Source organism: Erpetoichthys calabaricus, chromosome 1, assembly GCF_900747795.2.
Source record: "Erpetoichthys calabaricus chromosome 1, fErpCal1.3, whole genome shotgun sequence".
Lineage (NCBI taxonomy): Eukaryota > Metazoa > Chordata > Cladistia > Polypteriformes > Polypteridae > Erpetoichthys > Erpetoichthys calabaricus.
The window spans coordinates 338,253,667-338,269,078 of NC_041394.2; the positions used below are offsets into that span (position 1 = coordinate 338,253,667).

At 39.0% G+C, this 15,412-nt stretch overlaps 1 protein-coding gene across 1 annotated transcript in view; it reads right to left on the reverse strand.

The window, feature by feature from the left end:
- Window positions 1–5,363: 5,363 nt before the first annotated feature.
- LOC114668170 (oocyte zinc finger protein XlCOF6-like) overlaps window positions 5,364–15,412 on the reverse strand; it is a 93,316-nt gene continuing 83,267 nt past the window's right edge. Inside the window, exon 4 of the mRNA XM_051927970.1 lies at window positions 5,364–11,566. Coding sequence (XP_051783930.1) covers window positions 10,579–11,566 — 988 coding nt within the window. The 3' untranslated portion in view covers window positions 5,364–10,578. The remainder of the gene's footprint in view (window positions 11,567–15,412) is intronic.

Here is a 15,412-nt window from a genome sequence, read left to right on the forward strand (position 1 = left end):
CCAAGAATAACACAGCAAAATCCAATTCAGTGTCAGAGAAAACTTTAGCCTATCACTGAAATATTGGGCACAAGGCAAGAGCCAGTTCTTTAATGAAGTGCCAGTTTATCACAGGATCACTGAAAATGGGCCAAGGAAATGTAAGAATTTCTGACAAGGGTATCAAGCCCATCATGTTCTGGAATAAACAAGTCTTCTAGGTCTGACAGAAATAAGTGTTGCTACTTTCTGGTAGAAAATGAAAATAGTACTGAGGTAGCAGTTTAATAGTCTGCAGATTATATGTAGTCTTTCAGTGTAAAAGGTATGACTGAGAGAAGACTGACCGGTGTTTGGTGAGGAAAAATGTAACTGTTAAAAATCTCAGAACATGATCATGTAAATCCTCACAGCTGTAAGACAATATTTACTGAAGCCATGAGCCATTTGGTGCAGTGGGTAGTGCTGCTGCTTTGCAGTTAGGAGACCTGGGTTCGCTCCCCGGGCCCTCCCTGCGTGGAGTTTGCATGTTCTTCCTGTGTCTGCATGGGGCTTCCTCCCACAGTCCAAAGACATGCAGGTTAGGTGCATTGGCAATTATAAATTGTCCCTAATGTGTGTGCCCTGCGGTGGGCTGGCGCCCTGCCCAGGGTTTGTTTCCTGCCTTGCGCCATATTGGCTGGGATTGGCTCCAGCAGACCCCCGTGACCCTGTAGTTAGGATATTGCGGGTTGGATGATGGATGGATGAGCCATTTGGATAAATGTCAACCAGCTTTATCCAGAGCTAGGGCACATCACTTTGTCCCATTCTTCTAATTTAATAAATGTGTCCAAAAAATGAATGTGAATTATAAAACAGTAAGAACAGATGGTAAGGGGACCCTGTTTAACATATGTACTAGACCTCAATGACAAGGATTTCTGATATCAAGACTTTGTGCTGGTTTGTCCTTTTACTTATTTTATGTTAATAAGGTGATGACTTTGACCAGGCCTTTGTACGCAGCTCTTTACAAAGTTTTCTTTTTACCATGGCTGTGGAGTCAGTACACAACACCTTTGACTCTGATTCCTCTATTTGTAATTGTACTTTCAATCAAAATAGTAAATATATTAGTCTAAATAATTTTACCACTGCCGTTGTGAATTATCAGGCTACATTTAGCACTCTGTCCTGTTAAAGTTTGGGTTTAAAGGCTGTACAGATGCTGTTGTGGCTTTTTAATATCATTCATTAACATTTGTACCGAAAGGCTACAAGAAAAAATAGGTTAATCGAATTAGCATACTAAAAACAAATTCACTGAAGCTAAAAATCTAGTAACGTTTCAGCACCCAGACCTCAGAAAGAGAGACAGACAAACAGACATGCTGCGCAGACTGCTTATGCATGTGGAAAGGGAGAGAAATAAAACACTCACCTGTGATGCCCTCTGTTGCAAGAATCCATCAGCTTTGGCACATGGTTCTTGAGCAGTCCCTATCCTGGAAGGATTCGGCTCAAAGAGGCATGAAAGCAAGAGTGAGCTGTGACCTAGAACCCAATGTGAGCACTGGAAGACTTTGATTTGGTATTGAACATCGAGGAGGGGAATGGGGTTGTGAAAGAGAGGAGTGAAGTCTTGCAGTAGAAGCACCGTGAGACCGAGTGATGGAATTGAAGTAAAGGTGAGAGTGGAGACTGGCTAAATGATCTCACGGTTTCTATTATTATTTTTTTGGTTTCTTGACACCATTTGACATATGTTTGTGAACTACACAGGTTGAGGAATGCTGCTCTCATGCATAACTAAGAACTACTTGAAAAACTGAAGAACATTTTCAATTGCCTGTATGTTTATTTAAAAACTAGGCAATCTTTGAAATTGGATTTTTTTTGATAATGTCAACCTTGCTAAGGCCAGACCCCCAATTTGAAACACATGATAATGATGAATGTTGAGCAATGCAATTAAGGAAAATAACAGGTTATATTTTTGAAAATGAATTGCATTTATTCATATTTAAATTTCACAGTCCTAATTATATATATTTTATCACTTCCTACCAATAACCAAAGCTGTAGAATTTTAAGCGGTGTTAATTACCAGAAAGGTTGCCCCAGCTATGGAACTTACTGTATGCTTGTTTTAAGAAAAAGAAGTAGTATGTGGCACATCTTTCTCAGACCCACAAAGGCCTAGTCAAGAAATAGCAATGGACCAGACACCAGGGGCATCATGTATAATGCCTTGTATAGAATTCACACTAAAATATGGCATAGAGACAAAACTAGAAATGTGCGAATGCACAAAAAAATTCAGATGCATAAAACTGTGCATAAGCAAAGTTCTACGCACTTTCCCTTTATAAAACCCAATCAATATGAACTTTAACGCACATGCACGTTCCTAAAGGCCCTCCCTGACTCCTCTGAGAATTACGCCTATTTGAATATGCAAATCAATATAAATAGCTCATTCCATTCAGTGTTTCGTTAAAAGGCAATGGTCAAAGCACATGTAAAAAGAAGAATTTCAGCAAATGCGAAATGGAGGCCCTGCTCAGTGAAGTGGATGCAAGGAAAACCATACTATTTGGATGCTTAAGCAGTGGTATAAGCAACAAAAGTAAACTGATAGAGTGGCACAGCATGGCAGAGGCACTCAAAAGTTCAAGTTCATAAAATTGAACAGTGCTTGAAATAGAAAAGAAGTATTCAGATATCAAAGTCAATGTGAAAAGGTCCATTGGAGGAGGCAGTGGAATTCTGGGGCTCACACCATTTGAGCAGTGAGCTGCTGCATTTGTTGGCAAGACATTTATATCTCACTACAACATTAATGAGATGCATTTTTGCATCACATATAATTTTCACATTAATAGAGTGGAAATGCTTTCTATTTTAATAAGCAAATTCAGTCTCTGAAGGCACCTTTATAGCAATGTGCATGCAGTCGACTGCTCCAATTACATTTGGAACACTGGACATTGCTGCGAATTGCGCTTTGATGTTTGCCTGTTCAACCACAATGTAAGGAAATTTTATATATCTAGATGACAAGTGGATAATACCATCCCATACAACTGGCATGGCATGATTCAATGATGACTGAGAAATACCCGATCAATCAGCCAGTTAACACTGAAAAGCTCCTGTGGCTAAAAACCTGAGGGTGGACAGAACTTGCAGAGCAGGTAGAGCACAATTCCTCAAAGTACACCTGTGTAAAGCCGGCGCCAGTTCAGCACACAGCTCCAAGAGGATAGCGCTTGGAAATTTAACTTGACTTAGAAACCATTCATCATCATGGGACAAGAAATAACTGTGATCTCTAAATACATGCTCTGTACAGTAGTACTGCTTTGATGCTGGATGCCGCACGTTTACAAAACTGAGCAGAAACAGGTGTATGTATGGTCTGAGGCTGCGATGAAAATGCATGTGGTATTACACCAAGTTTAGTTTTTATACATCTCGATGTTAGCATGGAAACGGGCAAATGCAACATTTTTGTGCATACGCACCATTTATACATAAGGTCCCTGATCATCACAGGAGAGTGTCCACCCACACTCACACATGTCCAGTTTGGAATTGCCAATAAACCTAATTTAAACTTGAGTAAAACTTGAGTACTGGAAGAAAAGCTAAGAAAACTGGGAGAATGACCAAAGTACTCACACAGTCTTGGTATGTGATGGAAAGACAAAATTTCCATTTTATGATTGCTGACATTTTAATTAAAATGTTGATTTAATTATCTCAGATGACCCCAATTAAACTGTAATTGAACTGCAGATGTTTTTATTCAAAGTTAAAACTTGTACTCCTCTACAATCTATATGTGGAGCAATGATCATGAGGCTTAAATTTTGATTTATAATTCTATGTATTTTGTCTTATGTCCATATTTATATTTTCCTTTGTCTCACTGTATAATTCACATTATACTCCTAGTTGAAAATTATCAGTTAGTTTATGCCCTGTGGGACATCCTGAGACTTCGTGGGATTCCTGGAAGTTGTTGGAAATCACAGACAACCTGTACACTGGTACTGTGAGTGTTGTGCAGAGTGGAGACAGATCCTCTGTGTTTTTCCCAGTTGATCCTGGAGTTCGTCAGGGGTGTGTTTTTGCTCCTACTCTGTTAAATTCTTGCAACGACTAGGTCTTGGACAGGGTTGTGGAGTCCAGCTGCTGTGGGGCATCTGTGGGTGAATAAAGATTTACTTACTGTATCTTGACTTTGCTGACAATGCTGTGATCTTCGCAGAGTCAATGGAGGCCCTGGGCTTGTGAGTGTCTTGGATAAAAAACAAGATCCAGACCTTTAAGGACCTCATGGTCACAATCATCAGCAGTGTGGCTGTCTGCAGAGAGAATGTTGACCTCGTCGAGAGGTTTACTTACCTCGGCAGCAACTTCAGGTCTCTGGTGACTCTTCCTATGAAGTTAGTAGATGGATTAGGAGAGTATGAGGTCATGAGATCGCTGGAAAGGGGTATGTGAAACTCCCTACATCTTTGCAAAAGGACGAAGGTCCAAGTGTTACCCGTTTTGCTGTATGGTTGCAAGACATAGACACTATACAGTGACCTGTGACGAAGGCTGGATTCCTTCGGTACTGTTACTCTTTGGAGAATCTCCAGGAACCTCTGGGTTGATTTTGTGTTGAATGAGTTGTTGCTCACAGAGTCCCAGATGAGTTACATTACCTGCATTGTGAGGGAATGTCAGTTACGGCACTATGGCCATGTGGTGTGATTCCCCGAGATCCGCATTGTTGAGGACACGAGCAGCTGGACCAGGCCAAGGGGATGCTCCCCCGCTCATTTCCAGGGGGTTAGACTGGACCACCTGTCTCCCATGGGATTGGCAACTAGGATCTCAAGCTGTTTTATTGTGTGGTGGCTGCAGCAACGTGCTGCACCAGTGCATTCCCCCAACCTGATCTGACCTGGTGGGGTGCAACTATTCCTAACATATTAGATTCAGTACAGAAAAATACTCTTGACTAGATATGGTAAGGTGTTTTGCATATACTAAATACAGTTTTAGGCCAAGCTGTTCATTAGAGTAGCTTGCAAGTTATTTGTGAGTATCATCACAAGGTCCAGTACCTCATGTGAGAAACATGATATAAAAAACAGATCACCTGGGGTTAAGAGAAAAAAAGCTCTTCCTTCAAAGCATGCCATCCATGCTCCCACCTGAAGTCTGAATCAAGGCAAGCCACCTGAAGATGCATTCTGTCCGTCTCACTCTCACCCCTTCTCCCTTGCACAAATGCATATTTTATTGGCACCATTTCTCAAACTATTCAAATGAATCAATTCACTTAAATGGGTAGTTCAAAAGAAGCGAATCGGTAAAGTACACAGCATAAATGAGTACACCCATTTCAAAAATTAAGACTTATTTATTTCTCAGTGAATACCAGAACAATTAGCAGAAATATGACAAAACTGAGTTTTATTAAACACATACTTTATTAACAACATAAAAGCTGAGTCGCCAACATCATTAGAATAAGAAAATAAAACATCTGATTTCAATGAGTTGTTGCCAAAATAAATACACCCTACAACAAATTCCACCAAATCAAATATTTTCTATAACCTCCATGATTTTAAGAGCAGCACCAACTCTTCTAGACATTGAATGAACAAGTTGGCAACATACGGTCATGGCTATCTTTTTTCATTCTTGGAGAATTAACTCTTTCAGAGCCTGGATGCTGGATTGAAAATGATAATCAACTTTTCTTTTCAGAACTCCTTACAATTGTTCTGTTGGGTAGAGGTCAGGTGTCACGCTTGGCCACTGAATCACGTTCACCCTTTTCTTCCCCAGAAATGTGTCAATGGCCTAGGATATATGTTTTAGATCATTATCATGTTGAAAGAATGCCCGGTGACCCAGCACACAGAGAGATGGTAGCATCTTCTCCTTCAGTATTTAACAGTACATCTTTGAACACACAATGATATCAATTAAGTTCAATTCCTTGCAGTACTTATACAGGCCCAGAGAAGCATGCTGAACCACCATGCGTTACTGTGGGCACCTTGCATTTTTCATTGTACTCCTCACCCTTGCAATTCCATACAGTTTGAATGCTATCAGTTCCAAAATGATTTACCTTTCTCTCATCACTCCAAAGTATAGAGTTCCAGTAGTTTTCATTGTTGTCAACGTGGGCCCTGGCAAATGCTAAACTGGATTTTATGTGCATAAGCTTTAGCAGCGGCTGGCTTTTGTGCACAACACCTTTGCATGCCACTCCAATAAAGTGCATGTCATATTGTGTCACCCCAATTTGGATTTCTACTGCTTTAGTTAACTGTGATGAACATGTATGGCAATTTTCCTCAAATCTTCTTATCACAAAACACTCATGTTGAAGTGTTAGCTTCTGTGGATGTCCTAGACATCTCAGAGAGCTTGCAACAAGTCCTTCCTTTTTGAATTTCTAACTCACTTTTCATACTGTATTCCTACTGATTAGCAACACTTTACTAATTCTCTTGTAGCCTTGACCTTTTTATTTACTGAAATTACTTTCTTCAAGTCTTATGATGTTTCTCTTCAATGCGGTGCCATTATTGTTATTGAGGGTATTTTACTTGTTAAATACCACCCTTAATGGTCAGATATCTGGTAATCTCAACCGGGGGCTTTGGGGTGCAGGATGTGGGCAAACCAGCCCAATTTAGTGCCAATCCCAAGCTCAAATAAACAGCGAGGGTTAGTGTACCTGTAGGTGACACACAGGGGTCTCACCTGACACCTGTAGGAAGTGAGCAAGTGCTACCGAGGAGACAGGAGGGGAAAGAAAGGGTAAATTAAAGGTAAGATTGGGGGCACTGAATGTTGGGACAATGACTGTGAAAAGAAGAAAGTAGGCAGATTGGATGGAACAGAGGAAAGTGGGAGTGTAGTGTGTACATGAAACTAGATGGAAGAGAAATAAGGCAAGAGAATTGGGAGGAGGCTTTAAGTTGTACAGTGAAACAAGTGAGGAATGGTGCAGGCTGAGTAGTATCCAAAGAACAAGAAAAAAGCTCTTGTCAGTGTGAATATGAGGAATGATGGGATGTCTAGTGTCAAGCTGAGTTTTGGTGAAACTGTAGTTAATATTATTTGTGCATATAGTCCTCAGGTGGGCTATGAGGATGAGGAGAAGGATATTTTTGGGGCACAAATGGATGAAGAGCTTAGCAAGATACAACAGGGAGAAAACATGATTGTTGATGGCGATCTAAACGGGCATGTCAGAAAGACTAGAGATATGGTAGTAAGGGTAACATGGTGGGTGAAGAGTAGGGGACAGACATGGGGAAGTGGAAAGAATAGTAGATTTTATCATGGGATCTGATCTGGTAATAGTTAGGAGGAATGTTGGGAGAAGAATAGCAAAGTTGTATTAAGAGCAGGTAAAGAGGTTTTGGATAGGATGACAGGAAGGAGCCTACCAGGGGACAAAGACACATGGTGGTGAAACAGAAAAGTGCAAGATGTAAAAAAAAAGGCTAATAAGACATGGTTCCAATTAGGGAGGGAGAAAGATAGAAAAAGGTATAGACAGACAAACAAGGAAGGAAAGAACGGCAGAGGCCAGAGCCAAGGCACAAGCTTTAGAGGAGGTGCATGAAAAGTTGGAGACAAAAGAGGGAGACAGAATGATTTTTAGAATAGTGAAGGCTATGAACAAGGCTGGAAAGGATTTTAGTCAGATAAAGCAGATGAAAGATGAGCCAGTTGTGGTCTTGAGTGAGCATGATAGGATCAAGAATAGAAGAGGAAATTTCAAAAGCTGTCGAATGAAGAAAGAGTAGTATTTGGGGATGGACTCCCAAATGAAGGTCTGGTAACAAGAATTAAGAGAAAGGAAATAAAGGAGGCACTAAAAATAATGAAAAAATAGAAAGGCAAAAGGAACGTATGACATACCACCAGACATGTGGAAGAGTTTAGGAGAAGAGGAATTAGATATGTTGTGAGATCTAATGCAGAAGATCTTTCAACAGGAGAGAATACCAGAGGAGTGGAGGAACAGTGGTGTATCCATTTACAAGAAGGTCGATATTCCAAATTGTTCAAAGTATAGAGGTATAAAGCTGATGTCACCCACAATAAAAATTTGGGAAGAGACACATAGTGGAGGATCAGTTTGGATTTATGCTAGGGAGAGGAACAACTGATGCAGTCTTTGCATTGGCATAGCTTATAGAGCAGCATCAAGAAAAACAGAAAGGATTGCATATGGTGTGTACTGATTTGGAGAAGGCATGCCACGTCAACAGGTCTTGGAGTGCATGAGAGAGAAAGGAGAAGTATATGAGGATTGTCCAGAATATGTATGAGGGAGTGAGGACTCAGGTTAAAAGCAGTGTGTTGGGGTAACAGACAAGATCCCAGTTAGAGGAGGTCTGCACCAGGGATCTTCTTTAAGTCCTTACATCTTTGATCTGGTTATGGATGCATGGGATAAAAGACTAATCCCCCTGGTGAAGGCTTTTTGCTAATGACATTGTGTTTTGTAGCACTTGAAAAGAAGAAGTTGGAAGAATGGAGAAGTGCTCAGAAAGATTGAGAAATGAAGACAAATTGGAAGAAGACATAATATTTGAGGTTTAATGATGATAGGCGATTCAGAAGTTAGTATTCAGGGAGTGCTATTTAAGGGAGTGCATAAATTTAAATATCTAGGATATGTGATAGCCCAAGATGGAAACTTACATGCAGAGATATGCCATAGAGTTCAATTCAGGTGGAATAATTGGAAGAGCTATCAGGAGTATTGTGATTAAAGAATTAAGGTGAAGGTTAAGGGTAAGGTTTTTAAGACAGTTGAAAGATCAGCAATGATGTATAGAGATGAGACATGGGGAACAAAGGAATCGCAGGAGAAGAAGTTAAATGTGGCAGAAATGAGAATGTTGTTATGGAAGTGTGGAGTTACAAAAAAAAAATAACATAATAAATGTGACAAACCGAGAAACTACAAAAGTGGGAGAGATATCTAAGTATAGGAAAGGAGGTTAAAGTGGCATGGACAGGAGATGAGAAGTGAATGAATATGTGGGCAAAAGAGTGATGAGATTGGCAGTACAGGGGAAGAGAAAGTGAGGGAGGCCAAAAAGGATGTGGGTAGATAAAGTAAAAGAACATTTGAAGGAAAAGGGCTTTACTAGTGAGGGGATGCAGGACTGAGCTATATAGAGAAAGTTGATCAAGCACATCAACCCGAAGAAGAAGAAGAAAAAGAATTACCAAATATCCTGTGGTCACCTGTGTAATGATTGATTACACTCATTTAATGTTGAATTCCTGCTAATTAGCATTTGATTAAATGTTATGCCTAAGACTTTCAATATGGTGTACTAAATTTTTGCGCCCTGGCCTTAAATAATTTTCTTAAACATACTTAAATTTTGTTTTTGTACTGACAAATCTAATTTGCAAATAATTAACCAGATTTTCTTGACTGTTTTATGGTATAGTATCCCACAGAAAGTATCAATTCTATAGGGAGATAAATGATTTTCTGAAAAATCTTTTGGGTGTGTACTCAGTTATGCTGGGCACTGTACACACATTCAGGTAAAGCTGTACATGTTGGACATAATAAAGCAGATATAACTGACATTTATGCACACACTACAGTTAATTGTAATGACATAATGTACAAGAACCAAAGCAATCAACAGAGGAACTTTCCACAATAATTCACATCCCTTCCATTTTCAGCTCCTTTAAGACATGTGTGTAATTATTTGACAATTGGTTGCTTATGAGAACATTCACTTTCTACCTGATGATCATTTTCCAAGTGTGTACGTTCATATTTAGGAGTTTTTTTTTTCTGAGTTTTTCAAATATGTGTTTTCTGCCTTTAACTTAGTCTGGTTTTTGATGCTTTAATGTTGGCATAAAAACCACACCATATGATGGTACTCTTCTCTGGATCCCTGGTCTTTGCCCATTCTACTCTCATTAGTTCTCATAATTGGATCTTGCCTTTCTTCTGCATTATTTAATCTTTTACTGCTCTTTGTGGGTGTTCTATTTACTCCCGAATTATTCACTTTTCATTCCAACTACAAATCTCAGGTTGACATTAGTTATCTTAATTTGGATGGTGTGATTACAAGTTTTGCAAACCCTCCTGGCATATCTTTTAGTTGGACCTTTTGGATTTGTTACATAAAAGTAGTAGTACATGATTTCCTCTTAATCTTCAACTATCCAACAGCCCTTTTAATTTCTTGCTTAGGTTGTTGTTTTGTGGTTGTTCAACTTCCACTGTGGTGAGGCCAGCAAGACTGTCCATCTGGACTACCACCACATTGGAAGTCTTCTCTTCATCTAAAAATGTTGCACCATCACCTACCAGAGTGTTGAGGCAAAGGCTGGGCACCTTTCTATCCATGAGAGATGAGTGACCAGTATGAATTACAGATACTATTCATACTTGCAGGATTGATTGCCTTGATGAGTTTTATTATATATGTTGTACAATAAAACACCCAACATAAAGGTATTCATTGTGACTTCAGTAGAGGGATGCATTGCATACTTCCTCTGTTGTTTCCTTCTTCACCTGCCAACTTACTCCTTTGAGGCTTCCTCCTTCTCTCCTGTGTGAACTGTAGAGTGTTTCTTAAGACTGCGCATCTGTGAATATTGTTTGCCACATTCAGAACAGCAATATGGCTTCTCTCCAGTGTGAATTCTTTTGTGGTTCTGAAGAGTGCTACTTCGTGAAAACTGTTTGCCACATTCATTACAACAATATGACTTCTCTCCAGTGTGAATTCTAATATGACTCTTAAGAGTACTCCTGCGACAAAACTGTTTGCCACATTCCAAACAGCAATATGGCTTATCTCCAGTGTGAGTTCTTTTATGGCTTTGAAGAGCACTCCTGTCACGGAATTGTTTGCCACATTCTGAACAACAAAATGGTTTCTCTCCTGTGTGAATTCTTTTGTGGATGTGAAGAGTACTTCTGTCACGGAATTGTTTGCCACATTCCAAACAGTAGTATGGCTTTGCTGCAGTGTGAATTCTTTTGTGGCTCCAAAGATTACTCCTGCTACGGAATTGTTTGCCACATTCATTACAGGAATAAGGCTTCTCACTGGTGTGAAATCTAATGTGACTCCGAAGATTACCACTGTGATAGAATCGTTTTCCACATTCATTACAGCAAAATGGCTTTTCTCCTGTGTGAATTCTTTTGTGGCTTTGAAATGTACTTCTGTCACGGAATTGTTTGCCACACTCCAAACAGCAATACGGCTTTTCTCCGGTGTGAATTCTTTTGTGGCTCTGAAGGCTGCTCCAGCTACAGAAGTGTTTACCACATTCATTACAACAATAAGACTTTTCTCCAATGTGAATTTTTTTGTGGATCTTCAGACTACCCCTGTCACAGAATTGTTTGCTACATTTATTACAGCAATATGACTTTCCTCCAGCATGAACTCTAAAGTGACTCCGAAGATTACTCCTTTGACTGAACCGTTTACCACATTCATTACAGCAATATGGCTTCTCTCCAGTGTGAATTCTAGTGTGTCTCTGAAGGGTGCTCCTACTGCAGAACTGTTTGCCACATTCACAACAGCAATAAAGCTTCTCTCCTGTATAAAGTTTAACAGGAAAAATTAAAACTTATTTTCAATCCACTTTCCTATTATTGACATTAGGGCAGTAATTTAAATAATTTCTGATTGAAATTACAAATGACCTTTATTAAGCATAAGCAATTGTACAACAAGGTTAATGTGAAAATACACTAAGTTTGTTAATTTTGCCTCCTTTATTACAACTACTCACCACATGAACACAACCACCATAGCCATGAAGTTTAAATAGTTAAATAGATGACATGTCATAGACCCAACTTACAAGATTATTGGTCACATTTTTTTTTGTTTTTAAACATTCTGATTCCCAGTTTTCCCTTTTGTAAATAATGCTATGATAACACTAAAGATGCTCTGATCATTCTGCCACAGAACTAAAATGATTTCCACTACAAAAGACTTGATCAGTGAAATGGATTAACAGAGTTATGATTCATCCGTAGCAGGAGAGAGGATATTGGCCTTTTATTGAACAACAGAAAGACCTGAGTTTTCAATTGCAGGTAAAATTTTATCACTGAGGAAAGATGAGAACATGGTACTGATATACATGATATTTTGATGTATTTCTCTTTACACAGATTTAATTTGAGTATCCTGTCTGCTTAGTAAAAACACTTTCTGCAATTTGGGGTGTTAGGTCCATTCATGTGGGCATGATCATTGCATGAAAGGATGCATTTTTGATATAGATAAAAAAAAATCTGGCACATGAGTTTTAATATTGTTGAGGTGCAGTTCTGATTTTGGTCTATGTATTGATGATATTGATACTTCTGTTATGATGGTTTTCAACTGTTCTAATCTAACTGCATTGGAGAAGTGCATTAGGGATGCTCAGATCAGGTTTTGTTTAGGGCCGATACCAATCACTGGTACCATTTTATTTAATCGGCTGATTCTGAAACCAATTCTGATTTTTGTTTTTCTTCGTCTATTATAAAAAAAATCTTTGGGAGTGAGACGACACGTGATCTTCTCGGAAGACAATTTGAAGTCCAGCGAGAGACACTTTAACTTGCTCCCGGCTCTTAAAACAACGACAAGCAAAACATGCAGCTCGGCAGCAGCAGAAAGCCAGAAGATGATCCGACTACTTCTCCTTGCGTGCCTTCAGCCACCCTAACCCCCCAACAATGCGAGCGGCAGAGACATGAAGTGGCAAAAGGACAGCTGGTGTACAGGCTTAAAAATGATCGATGGGCAGCGTGACAGCAACAGCAGCAGCAGCAGAAAGACAGCAGATTATCCGACGGCATCTCTTTAGCATGCGTTCAGCCGTCCACCCTTCACAACCCGAGCAGTGTTATATGTCCTGTGAGAAAGAGATTTAACCACGCCCAGGGCCAGAAATAAAGGACAAGTACAGTGGAACCTTGGGTCACGTCCATAAATCATTCTAAAACTGTGGTCACAACCCGATTTGGTCGTGACCCGAAGCAATTTTCCCCCCATAGGATTGTATGTAAATACAATTAATCCATTCCGGACCATATGAGCTGAATGTAAATATATATTTTTAAAGATTTTTAAGCACAAAAATTGTTAATTATACCATAAAATGCACAATGTAATAGTAAACTAAATGTAAAAACATTGAATAACACTGAGAAAACTAACATTGCAGGAGCTGCAGGAGTTCACGCTAATAGCCTTACGAACCGATCGCTGTAAACACTTTTTTTTACGTTCGTGACCCGAGGTTCCACTGTATTGTTTTAACAATGTCATGCGAAACAAGGCAGTGAGACATCATTTAAAACAAGTCCATGGACATCTAACCTAGCAGTTGTTGGATTGCTTTTGGCAGACACGCTTCATGTGCTCCCAGCTCTTAAAATAACGACAAGCAAAACAAGCAGCTCACCAGCAGATGATCCAACTGCTTCTCCTTAGCGTGCATTCAGCCACCCTAACGCCATCCCAACCCGTTTACAACGCGAATGGCAGAGACACAAAGTGGTAAACAGCTGCTGTACAGGCTTTGAAATGATTGGACAGTGAGACAAGCAGAACAGGCAGCTCGCCAGCAGCAGAAAGACAGCAGATGATCCGACGGCACCTCCTTAGCGTGCGTTCAGCCTAACCCCCTTCACAACGCGAGTAGAGTTATACAACCTGCGAGAAAGAGATGTAACCACGCATTGGGGCTAAAGGCATAAAGGACAAGTATTGTTTTTACAAAGGTTTTAAAGAAAAAGTGAAAGTAATGCATATGTAACAATTCCCACGAAAATAACAATCTCTTTAAATTGTATATCTGGTAAACCAAACCTGGGGGTGGGTGAGTGAAGCGAGCAGGGGGCTGAGCCCCCTAGTCTCTTTGAAAAAAAAACGTTTACACTAGTCTCTTGCATAACCATACACACAGAAGCCTTATGTTCTAAATTAAAGCCTTAAATTTGGTATTTTTAAAATTAAAATATAGACCACAGGTGTTACTATGTTAATTTTTATTAAGAAAATAAAGGTCTGTAGGCTAATTGTTTAGTGACCATAAAAATATTAAAAGAAATAAAATTTCCTTAAAATACACACTTTTCAACTAATAAAATCTGTAGGAAAAATATTTATCTATAATACATATGGCAATAAAGAAAATGTTTCTCATAATTACAAGCTGTCATATTGTTTAATTTCTTCTGTAATGTACTGCACTTATCTGAAACAAAACTTAATTTAAAAAATACTTTTCACCATTTGTCCAACAACAAAAAAAAAAAAATTATATATATATTATACAGTATACAGTATGTAAATATTAGGGCTGGGTATCAATTTAAAAAAATAATTAATCACATAAATGTATTTAATTAATATTACTTGAGCAAATCTAACCTGAATTTGAATGCCTTCCTAAAAGGCAAGTTGAAAAGAAGGCAATAAGAAAATAAGTCAATGGATTAATTCTCAAAATGGCATAGCGTACAAGACACAGACATGTCAAAGTAAAAATTAAACAATCGAAACGACTGTTGAGAATGCACTGCTAAAGACTGAATTAATTGAAAAAATAAGCATCTCTCACATGAGCATACATCAAAACTTGTGTTAAAACTCTGCAAATACTATCCAAAATTGTTCCTCACCATCAGTGATTGAAAATTGTACTCTACATAAGTGCTGTGTCTGTGAACGTCAATCACCAAGCTTTTTTGCTGCCCCTTCAGACAGTTTCATGTCTAAGAGATTTAATGCTTTTCTCGTTGGTAGAATTGTGGTGTGCCTTGGGTTTCAAAATTGTGCTAACACTGCTCTACCTACACCTTTGCTGTTGGCACGTTGAAAAAGATCTCCATAGCTGCTATCTCAATTGAAAACTGACACTGTGCCTTACTTGGATGGTTATGTTGCATTCTTTGCATAAATTAGTGAAGATACTGCAAACTGGAATAATGGGTAGGGATAATCATTACACTGCTATTTCATAGAATTTTGTTATTCTATTAGGGCAGTCAGCACTGTAAGCTACCTGGAAGACTATCGAGTTAATTACAGAGGTACTACAGATTTATTTTGGTTTTAGTGCCACTCAAAGATAACTTATTTAGCACTTATGGTATATGACATTGATTCAATCTTCTTACAGCAACAAGAATAAAAAAGAAAAAGTAATTTTTACCTTCGCAAGTTTTCTCTAGCATTGCACCGGGACTGCTGTACAACCCCCTCCTTAGCCCCTTTCCTCCCAGTCCCCCGTACCTATGTCAATATGTGCAAATCAAAAAAATGAACTGTGGTGTATCATTGAGAACTGCACAATATGAATTGTTAAACCTTTGAATTAAAAT